The following is a 12323-nucleotide window of genomic DNA, read 5'->3' as shown; positions in this document are numbered from 1 at the left end:
TTAACAAGAAATTTGTGGAGTGGTTGAAAAACAAGTTTTAATGACTCCAACCTAAGTGTATGTAAACTTCCGACTTCAACTGTATATACTGTAGCTATGCAGATTACCCATTACACAAATTTCAGGGTAGGATTCAATTTATTTAAAAAATCTAAAATGTGCTGCCCATTTATTAATGTATTTACCTTTAGTGATTTGGTGCCCAGAATTATGTGCATTTTGGTTAGGCCAGAATGAGACAGTAAAATAAATATTGGATGGGGAAATTATAATTTTATCTCAGGGAGCTCATAAACATTAACATTAATACATTAGACGCGACTTATTCAAATTCAACATAAAGTTACCTCTGACAAATAGTCAGGAATTGCACAGGGTGTTTCTTGAACTGAACTATTATTCTTAATTAATTACGAGTTAAGATTCAACAGAATAGATAATAGATGGATTATAATGAATGTTTTGGGGCTTTCAATTGTAGACCAATGGGACATTTTATTTTACATATCTTCAAAGTATCCTATATCTACAGCCTACAGTGGGTTTATGTTTATTTTGAAACCTCATTAAACTATATGCTTCAGTGCTCTCCTCTTTCTTGTACGTCCCAGTAATTGCCATCAATGTTTCTGTAGAATAATTATCTGATTGCAGTAACAAGCTGCCTACATATATATGTGATCAGACAACGCAACACAGTTTATAGGCCAATAGTTTGCAATGTTCCCAAACCAAGTCTGACAGAATCTCACAGCAGTGTGACTGACTGTATTTCGCAATGGGTCCTATGAGATTCTGTGTGACTCACCCTTCCCCCTTCATTTGTCAGAGAGTGCTCCCTTCGTCTGTCTGAATAATGAAGTCACCTCTCCCTGTTGGCTGGGATCCAGGCATAAAAATACTATTGTCAGCATGACAATGAGAAACTACCAGGTCTCCTTCCCATGAGAGTTATGTGTCCTTTTCCACCTGCACCTCTCGCCCCCACACCGCTCCCTTTTCTACCACCCCTCTGCCACCCAGCTCATCACTCACTGTCACACTATCTGTCTGTACGGCACGTGAGCGAGAATGAAACGTGTAATGCATACCCTGTCCGACGAACCGCTTTGGTCTCCGCTAGGAGGTGCACAATATCTATTGTCTCGTATTCAACCGCTTAATGCTAATCCACGAGATGACATTCAATGACATTTCTTGCAAGTCACATTCATCAGCTTTCAAAATATCATCCCTTTGTAAAGAAAATGTTATGGGCACATGAGTCATAGCAATCACAATCCCCTTTGCACGTACATTTTGACCATTCAGTATAAATAAATGAGAGACAAAATATGAGAGGCACCAAAAAAGGTTTAGAGAGAGTTATTTATCTTCAAAGCTGTTCACTTTTTGGCCGGGCATCAGAAAATACAGTGGGAAAAGAGTTTCTTGCTGAGCGTAATAAATTGGAACGCTTTCAGTACTTTGTGAAGACCTGTTATTCTGTGGGTGGGTTTTAACGATTAGAGAGTTGCGAGGCCATTATCCAGTAGGAGGCTGTAAGTGGAAACACAACAAAGGCAGGTAAGTGGGCTTACACTGTCAAAGTCAAACAACCACCCGCATCTGGCTTTACATCTGTAAAAATAGGCCCTGGCTTCCATGTAACATGCAGTGAACATCATTGTGGGTAAGGAACATCTTTAGAAATCCTGAAATGTTCCCATATGTACACTGCCTGGCTCTGTACACAGTGGTTTAAAATATAGCTTCTTTTTTTATTAATGCAGTTAATTAAAACATTTTATTATCCTAACTTTTCTTGGAGGACTGATACCAATTTCTATTTTACAATATATTACTATTATTTAGACATCTTTACATTGGCTTATATATTAATTACTTTAACATAATTTGTACATGCTTGTGGAATTGACATTCCCTGGTCAGATGAAGCATAAGGATGTAAAAAGGCACGCTGTTGCTCTGATAATTAGTGGCAAGCAATACAGTCAAAAGAAAAATACAAAATAATATCCTTTTGTATTTGTAAGAACAGTAGTTGCTTTGCATTCTTATAAGTTCATCAGGAAGATGAACAGCTTTTTGAGTCATATAAACAAAATCTCTTATCAGGATTGTGAAATGTCCAAAGCAATTATCCAAATGACAGCCTGAAGTAATTACAGATTGATATGGCGACTGATACGCAATTTCATATTTTGATCTGCTCAGTCGAATTAACAAAATGACTCGCTCCAACCTCATCTGCAAAGATTCCTGGGATTGGCTTTATATCAAAATCACAATTCTTGTCATTGTCAGTGTTGAACTACATTGGGAGTTTCATTCAAGTGTCTTATTATTATTTTGTACAGGTTCTGTAAGAAATGTAGAGTATTTCAAACAGTACTATATAGCTCGCTGTAAGCCTATGGTATGGTCTCCACATTTGACCCCCAGCTCAGCTGAACACATACTGTATATTGATCATATTCTTCTGAAGATTCAGCAGTTGAAAGCTTTTTGCTCTAAGGGGAGGGCTCAGTGCACACAGTCCATGGAATAATCCATACACTGTGAACTCATCTCATCAGTCCCAGGGCCTATAGCTATCTCATATGAAATGCTCTCTGACTGTCTGTCCATTGGTTTGTCTTCCAAGACTGAAATTATATAATTTTCTCATAGGTAATGTCTTGCCTCAATGCCTCGGATGCTTTATCCAGTTCCGTATCACCCACTTTTGACCAGAACACCTCTGCACCACCAGTCGAAGGCCAAAGTTGGCATCTTTGGACATCTCCACCTCCAGGCACCGTCCAGTGTCCCTGCTGATGATTGGACCATTCTGCAAAACAAGACATGAAAGGATCCTATCAAAAACACTGATGTTTAAATAGAACACATTGTATCCTCAAATCACTCTCTATATTCCTGATGGTAGGTATTATGTTCAAATAGTGTTACTATTACCCGCTCCATACAGGCACACTTGGTCATGTGACAGTTGTGAATGCAAATGCACTGAATGGACGTGGGATTTGGCATACTCTTCTACAATGGAGGGACCTTTATCAGCAGTAACATTTAACACATAGCTCATACTATTATAGAGAACAATTGATTTTCCTCTATGTATGCAATACATGACTCAGTTCATTTGAAGGCTCTTCCAGAAACATGGATCAATTATTGTATTTGAATCCATTTGTGTTTTGATTTTACCTGTGTAAAATCCCACAGCCTCTGCGAAACCCGCGAAACAGAGTCACATTTTTTCAAGCTGGGCGTGCGCCCTCTTCCGTCGTCAATGAGACATTTTGTATTGGGCAGGAAGGTGGTTGACCCTAGGGGTCCTAACTGCAGCAGGCCCTCTGTTGAGTAACGGGCAAGCTGAAAAACAGAGATGAGCATCAGGCAGTTAATTTGATTATAACAAAAAGAAACATGGATCCAAAATGCTGTACATTTGAGAAATAGTTGGCTGCAAATACAATTGGTAAGTAGTGCACCAGGAAGTATTTTCACCATCCAACTCTAATTCAGTGAGCCAATTCATTAGCTGTATGCAGACTGTATGTCTTAGGACATGATAATACAGAACAGAGGCACAGTTTATTAATGCTAAAGACATTTTCAACCAGACATAATCCCTGGTCATTCAATCCAGTACTAGAAAGTGTGTGCGTCTGTCGTATCTGTTACTTAAGGATACAGTAGAAATAGCATCCATTATTCATTACACTGATCCTCTCACAGAAATGAGTAGATAATGATAGGTGGGTCTTCAATACAGCCCAACATCGCAATATTCTGCTCTTCCCCATTGTTCCACAGTCATCCAGGTAAAAGGGGGTGTTGTAACGGAGGTAACTGTATGAACCAGAACAAGAGGAGGTCGGGGTCGATCAATATAACGGAATGCTTTTGAACCCATATTGTTGACGACCCGGCTTAGATGGACATTATGTGAGCCTTGCAGCTGAATGAATGGCTGCTGCTGCAGGCTGATATTTTCTGTTACCACTCCCTTAAACCACATACTCAGAGCTGGATAAACAATATACAAGCCAGCTCATGTGGGGACAGTGGCGGTCCTGGAGCTCTGGCTGAAGGTTACAAAGAGCTCTTTGTGCAGAGTGCAGCACATAAAGAGACACCGATTTGGAACAGATGAAAAATGTGGAATTAGGTTCATCACTTACTTGTCCAGACTTTTTCTACCTTGGATCTGGTGAAGGTCCTGTGGCTGATTGCCTTTTCACTATTTCTATTGAAATACCAAGGGAATGTACTTCAAATACCATCTTTTCAAATCTTTTTCATGCTGAAAACAAGTGTATAATGTATATCCTGGAGGAGTAAAGTCGATCCTTGATGTTAAACTCCATCCATATTTTTCTGTGTCTTGGGATGTTAAAGTGACCATATTGCCAACACACCGGCAGTCACGAATCATGACCAGTCAAACTCCACCTGACAGTTGAGACCCCATAGGCTTCTCCAAAAGTGCGCTCCGATGCCGCTGATGGTCATTAGTAGCATGCCAAACTTGCCAATGGCTAGTCGCTAATGGCCTGGTACTCTATTGGTACTCTATTGTCCCTCTAATCACTCTGACATCAATGCAAATGGATTGAAAATCAAATCAAAAACTTAATCAGAGCCCTGGCATTAAGAGTCTGAGCGGAATAGGATCACCTATTGAGCAGCGAGAGCCTGCTCCTCATAGCTGGTTGATGCATAGAATGAAATGTGTTCATATGAGCCCAACGTATACTGCCTATGCTATGTAATTGCGTGAGAAAACAGAGTTTTGATGGCCTCTATTAAAAAGAGGAGGATCCCATCAGCTTTCTATAAACTAGGCCTACTAATAGCCTATTAAGCATATTGCTTCACTTTACAACCGGAGTAGCCTACCTGGCTGGCACGAAAAAGAACAGCGGGAAAAGTGTCCTCCATTAGTTATTGAAGTGCATGTCTATTTTCCCCCCTGCTCCTGTTCTGACAGTTGCATAATAATTGCCCATTCTACAGTAAATCAAAACTAATTTCACACATTTATTATGAAGTACATGTAAAGACAAGATTACATTGAGAATAGTCTGATGGGTGAGAATATTATCACTTGTGAATGATGCCCAGCAGGTGCAGAAATATGTATTTTTATAAACCCGGTCAATGTGCAATCACGTGTGAAAAGTTTTGACTTGCAACTATTAAAAAGAGGATCCCAGTTTTCTTGTGATACAGTATATTTATTGTTCAATTCTTAAAAGTAAGCACATGAATACGCTTTACAACCGGTGTAACCTACCCGGCATATTAAAAACTGTAACCACCGGAAGCTCTTCCTCCAGTCACTATTGGAGTGCATGCTATGTTTTTTTGTGGGCCATTTTCAATAAAACAAATTCCCACACTTATATTAGTAGGCTAATTAGTAGACTAGAGCAGATAAGTTTCATGCAACTTTTTTCAAATCATCATCAGACTCGCATCATGCAGCTTTAGTTATGATACAAACCATAGCCGAGATGTTTTGATTTCTAATATATCCTAAAGTTGCATAAATCCCTCATACAGTTATAAATGAAGCATACAGTGCCTTCAGAAAGTATGAACACCCTTTGACTTTTTTTTCACATGCTGTGTTACAGCCTGAATTTAAAATGGATTAAATTAAGATTTTGTGTCACTGGCCTACACACCCCATAACGTCAAAGTGATGAATAAAACATGAAATATTTAACCCATTTGTAATTGTCAGCCTAAATAAAATGACTACCTTATTTCTGTACCACACAAACAATTATCTGTAAGGTCCCTCAGTCGAGCAGGGACTTTCAAATACAAAGGCCAGGGAGGTTTTCCATTGGCTAGCAAAGAAGGGCACCTATTGGTACAGTACATGGGTAAAAAAATGTAAAAAGCATACAATGAATTTCCCTTTGAGCATTGTGAAGTTATTAATTACACTTTGGATGGTGTATCAATACACCCAGTCACGACAAAGATGCAGGTGTCATTCTCAACTCAGTTGCCACAGAGGAAGGAAACTGCTCAGGGATTTCACCATGAGGCCAATGGTGACTTTAAAACAGTTACAGAGTTTCATGGCTGTGATAGGAGAAAACCAAGGATGGATCAACAACATTGTAGTTACTCCACAATACTAACCTAAATGACAGTGAAAAGAAGGAAGGCTGCACAGAATACAAATATTCAAAGAAAATAACTTTACAGTATGCCCTGAATATAAAGTGTTATGGGTATCCTTGTCATCAGCAAGGACAAAGGTGTTTTAGGATAAAAGGAAACAGAACAGAGCTAAGCACAGGCAAAATCCTAGAGGACTTCCGGCGCCGACTGAGATGGCCGCCTCGCTTCGCGTTCCTAGGAAACTATGCAGTTTTTTGTTTTTTTACGTGTTATTTCTTACATTAGTACCCCAGGTCATCTTAGGTTTCATTACATACAGTCGAGAAGAACTACTGAATATAAGATCAGCGTCAACTCACCATCAGTACGACCAAGAATATGTTTTCCGCGACGCGGATCCTGTGTTCTGCCTTACAAACAGGACAACGGAATGGATCGCATGCAGCGACCCAAGGAAACGACTCCGAAAAAGAGGGAAACGCGGCAGTGTTCTGGTCAGACTCCGAAAAAGGGCACATCGCGCACCACTTCCCAGTATTCTTCTTGCCAATGTCCAGTCTCTCGACAACAAGGTTGATGAAATCCGAGCAAGGGTGGCATTCCAGAGGGACATCAGAGACTGCAACGTTCTTTGCTTTACGGAGACATGGCTTACTGGGAAAACGCTATCCAGGGCGGTGCAGCCAACGGGTTTCTCCACGCATCGCGCCGACAGAAACAAACATCTCTCTGGTAAGAAGAGTGGGGGGGCGTATGCCTCATGACTAACGGGACATGGTGTGATGAAGGAAACATACAGGAACTCAAATCCTTCTGTTCACCTGATTTAGAATTCCTCACAATCAAATGTAGACCGCATTATCTTCCAAGAGAATTCTCTTCGATTATAATCACAGCCGTATATATCCCCCCCAAGCAGACACATCGATGGCTCTGAACGAACTTTATTTAACTCTTTGCAAACTGGAAAACATTTATCCGGAGGCTGCATTCATTGTAGCTGGGGATTTTAACAAAGCCAATCTGAAAACAAGACTCCCTAAATTTTATCAGCATATCGATTGCGCAACCAGGGTGGTAAAACCTTGGATCATTGTTACTCTAACTTCCGCGACGCATATAAGGCCCTGCCCCGCCCCCTTTCGGGAAAGCTGACCACGACTCCATTTTGCTGATCCCTGCCTACAGGCAGAAATTAAAACAAGAGGCTCCCACGCTGAGGTCTGTCCAACGCTGGTCAGACCAAGCTGACTCTACACTCCAAGACTGCTTCCATCACGTGGACTGGGACATGTTTCGTATTGCGTCAGATGGGAATATTGACGAATACGCTGATTCGGTGTGCGAGTTCATTAGAACGTGCGTCGAAGATGTCGTTCCAATAGCAACGATAAAAACATTCCCTAACCAGAAACCGTGGATTGATGGCAGCATTCGCGTGAAACTGAAAGCGCGAACCACTGCTTTTAATCAGGGCAAGGTGTCTGGCAACATGATTGAATACAAACAGTGCAGCTATTCCCTCCGTAAGGCTATTAAACAAGCTAAGCGTCAGTACAGAGACAAAGTGGAATCTCAATTCAATGGCTCAGACACAAGAGGCATGTGGCAGGGTCTACAGTCAATCACGGACTACAAGATGAAATCCAGCCCAGTCACGGACCAGGATGTCTTGCTCCCAGGCAGATTAAATAACTTTTTTGCCCGCTTTGAGGACAATACAGTGCCACTGACACGGCCTGCAACGGAAACATGCGGTCTCTCCTTCACTGCAGCTGAGGTGAGTAAGACATTTAAACGTGTTAACCCTCGCAAGGCTGCAGGCCCAGACGGCATCCCCAGCCGCGCCTCAGAGCATGCGCAGACCAGCTGGCCGGTGTGTTTACGGACATATTCAATCAATCCCTATACCAGTCTGCTGTTCCCACATGCTTCAAGAGGGCCACCATTGTTCCTGTTCCCAAGAAAGCTAAGGTAACTGAGCTAAACGACTACCGCCCGTAGCACTCACTTCCGTCATCATGAAGTGCTTTGAGAGACTAGTCAGGGACCATATCACCTCCACCCTACCTGACACCCTAGACCCACTCCAATTTGCTTACCGCCCAAATAGGTCCACAGACGATGCAATCTCAACCACACTGCACACTGCCCTAACCCACCTGGACAAGAGGAATACCTATGTGAGAATGCTGTTCATCGACTACAGCTCGGCATTCAACACCATAGTACCCTCCAAGCTCGTCATCAAGCTCGAGACCCTGGGTCTCGACCCCGCCCTGTGCAACTGGGTACTGGACTTCCTGACGGGCCGCCCCCAGGTGGTGAGGGTAGGCAACAACATCTCCTCCCGCTGATCCTCAACACGGGGGCCCCACAAGGGTGCGTTCTGAGCCCTCTCCTGTACTCCCTGTTCACCCACGACTGCGTGGCCACGCACGCCTCCAACTCAATCATCAAGTTTGCGGACGACACAACAGTGGTAGGCTTGATTACCAACAACGACGAGACGGCCTACAGGGAGGAGGTGAGGGCCCTCGGAGTGTGGTGTCAGGAAAATAACCTCACACTCAACGTCAACAAAACTAAGGAGATGATTGTGGACTTCAGGAAACAGCAGAGGGAACACCCCCTATCCACATCGATGGAACAGTAGTGGAGAGGGTAGCTAGTTTTAAGTTCCTCGGCATACACATCACAGACAAACTGAATTGGTCCACTCACACTGACAGCGTCGTGAAGAAGCGCAGCAGCGCCTATTCAACCTCAGGAGGCTGAAGAAATTCGGCTTGTCACCAAAAGCACTCACAAACTTCTACAGATGCACAATCGAGAGCATCCTGGCGGGCTGTATCGCCGCCTGGTACGGCAACTGCTCCGCCCTCAACCGTAAGGCTCTCCAGAGGGTAGTGAGGACTGCACAATGCATCACCGGGGGCAAACTACCTGCCCTCCAGGACACCTACACCACCCGTTGTTACAGGAAGGCCATAAAGATCATCAAGGACATCAACCACCCGAACCACTGCCTGTTCACCCCGCTATCATCCAGAAGGCGAGGTCAGTACAGGTGCATCAAAGCTGGGACCGAGAGACTGAAAAACAGCTTCTATCTCAAGGCCATCAGACTGTTAAACAGCCACCACTAACACTGAGTGGCTGCTGCCAACACACTGTCATTGACACTGACCCAACTCCAGCCATTTTAATAATGGGAATTGATGGGAAATGATGTAAATATATCACTAGCCACTTTAAACAATGCTACCTTATATAATGTTACTTACCCTACATTATTCATCTCATATGCATATGTATATACTGTACTCTACATCATCGACTGCATCCTTATGTAACACATGTATCACTAGTCACTTTAACTATGCCACTTTGTTTACTTTGTCTACACACTCATCTCATATGTATATACTGTACTCGATACCATCTACTGTATGCTGCTCTGTACCATCACTCATTCATATATCCTTATGTACATGTTCCTTATCCCCTTACACTGTGTATAAGACAGTAGTTTTGGAATTGTTAGTTAGATTACTTGTTGGTTATCACTGCATTGTCGGAACTAGAAGCACAAGCATTTCGCTACACTCGCATTAACATCTGCTAACCATGTGTATGTGACAAATAAAATTTGATTTGATTTGATTTGAAACATGGTTCAGTCTGCTTTCCAACAGACACTGGGAGACAAATTCACCTTTCAGTAGGACAATAACCTAAAACACAAGGCCAAATTTACACTGGAATTGCTTACCAAGATGACATTGAATGTTCCTGTGTGGCCTAGTTACAGTTTTGACTTAAGACGACTTGAAAATCTATGGCAAGACTTGAAAGTGGCTGTCTAGAAATAATCAACAACCAACTTGTTAGAGATTGAAGAAATTAAAAATAATAAGTTAGCCAACAACACAGCTATCACAATCACTTCAAACTGAAGCTGGAAAGACTGAAAACTATCTACAATTAATTTTGTTTGACATGTTTTCTATTGGCATTTGTTTGTATATATCCATAAAAATTAAGCCAGCTGATTCTTGATTTCGACTGGCTGAGAAAAGCGGTCTGCCCTTCTGTCTCAACCCAATTCCTGACATGTGCATTACTATGGGACAGCTGATGATCGAATTTCAGTAGTGAAACAATGTACAAATGTCAGAAAGACAGACAGTAAGGTTTATACAAACTTCCGCTGTTGACAACCAAATGCTAGTCTAAAAATTTGGGAGATAATGTCTAGATACTTTTATAGTGGAGATCAAGATTATAAATTGTCTGCATGGGCTGATGAGACAGTGGATTGGAACAGAGTAAATAGGCATTTCAACATCATAGTTTTAGCCGGTTATAAATTGTGGAATAGATACCGGCTGGAATGTGGTTTTAACCAATCAGCATCCAGGATTAGACCCATGTGTTGTATAATGTGCAAATATTGTACAACTGTGAGAGAAAAATAACACATTTACCTGATTTGTTTGATATTAACAGCTAACAATTAATAGTTAACAAATAGTAAGACATTTATGTTATATTAATGCTGTGTTTCTGTAAAGGGATGGTTTCCACTCTAGCTTCCTGCAGTTAGTCTGGGCGTATGGTCAAGAGAATGGGTTTTTGCTAGAAATAGCTTGAGCTGACAATGACTTGGTGATACATATCTACAGCTGGCATTCCATAGACAAGATGTGGTGTGTGTGACCCGAGACAGAGATAGCCTGGAAGAGTTTAGAACAATCCCTCATTGTCTCATCTTCATCCTGGCATCTGGGAAACTAAGCCAGGTTGGGGGTAAAACAACATCTATGCAGATAACCAGGAGATGAACCCAAGGTGGCTTGTGGTGCCCCTAAGTCAGCACAGGAGGGGTGGAACCAGCCCTGACTAAGCATTTTTAGGTCTCCTATATAAGATCTCTGTTTATTCATTATCGGTTAAGCTCTCTGCAACATGCACTTCAGAGTGTGCTGTTTACCAGCTTCGTTATTGCAATAATCAATCGCTATTAAAGAAAAATGATTGTTTGAAGAAATGACAAAGTCTCTCTCAGTATAAATTTCCACGACACAACCCAGGTGTGCTAAGCTTTTAGAGATTTATTCAGAAAATACTCACAGCTGTAATCGACGCCAAAGGTGATTCTATCATGTATTGCCACAGGGTGTGAATACTTATGTAAATTAGATATTTCGGTATTTAATTTTCAATAAATTTGCAAACATTTTTAAACACACTTTGCCATAATGGGTGTTGTGTGTAGATGGGTGAGAAAATTATCTATTTAATCCATTTTGAATTCAGGCTGTAACTCAACAAAATGTGGAATAATTCAAGGGGCATGAATACGTTCTGAAGGCAATGTAGGAGGACCTGTTTCAAATGATCACTTTGTTAAAGAACAGCTGCATGTGCACACTCCCTCAGAAATCGTTTGGGGAAAATGTCCTTTCTATTTTATTCAGCTACATTCAATTGTTTACTTCTTACCATATAATAATATAAAATAATGCCCCAGGAATTTTAAGCAAATCTTATCTGCTAAATGAACTAGTGTAGCCCACAGCCATATGGCATAGCCAGATCTGGGCCTGACATAAGGACAACTCAGAATATGCTATTCTGTTCTTCTGAAATAATCCACATTTTCTTCACATCATTATGTTTCTTTAGACCTGCCTATAATAATGGATGTATTGTGATGGTGTAGGCTATATTACATTTATTTACTCAATTTTTTCAAAAGGTCTGCATCACTGGCTTGTATGCAATGTGTGGAAGCCTGGAGATGCTAAATGTATTTATGTTCATTTATGGTCAATTACCATGAGACCGGCAGTTATGTGCTTGACAGTTACCGTCTGACAAAATGACCGACACAGCTCTATCTGTATCACAAAGTGGTAGCCGTTTTCCATACTGTTTTTAATCACTATAACCCTGTTTGAACATGGATTCCTTCCTGGCAGCAAGACAAATACATCATAAACGATTATGTGATTTCATTTGTCATTCATTCATTTCACTCTTCTTTTTTCTTCTTTCAAATGTCCTCCAACTGACTTTCCATCCTGGTGTTTAGGGGTTGTGTAAATGTGTAGCAACTGGCGTGATAAACCGATTCATCAGTAGTGGAAATGAGAACTGTAGACAGT

General features: G+C 41.5%; 1 protein-coding gene across 1 annotated transcript in view; it reads right to left on the bottom strand.

Moving 5' to 3' along the window:
* Nucleotides 1–1335: 1335 nt before the first annotated feature.
* LOC124034189 (polypeptide N-acetylgalactosaminyltransferase 9) overlaps nucleotides 1336–12323 on the bottom strand; it is a 108322-nt gene continuing 97334 nt past the window's right edge. Inside the window, exons 10-11 of the mRNA XM_046347044.1 lie at nucleotides 3211–3378; nucleotides 1336–2833 (exon numbers count right to left, since the gene is read on the bottom strand). Of these exons, the coding sequence (XP_046203000.1) occupies nucleotides 2687–2833; nucleotides 3211–3378 (315 nt within the window). The 3' untranslated portion in view covers nucleotides 1336–2686. The remainder of the gene's footprint in view (nucleotides 2834–3210; nucleotides 3379–12323) is intronic.

The sequence above is a fragment of the Oncorhynchus gorbuscha genome, linkage group LG04 (assembly GCF_021184085.1).
Source record: "Oncorhynchus gorbuscha isolate QuinsamMale2020 ecotype Even-year linkage group LG04, OgorEven_v1.0, whole genome shotgun sequence".
In the NCBI taxonomy this organism is placed as follows: domain Eukaryota; kingdom Metazoa; phylum Chordata; class Actinopteri; order Salmoniformes; family Salmonidae; genus Oncorhynchus; species Oncorhynchus gorbuscha.
This window is presented reverse-complemented; position numbering and strand designations above follow the sequence as displayed.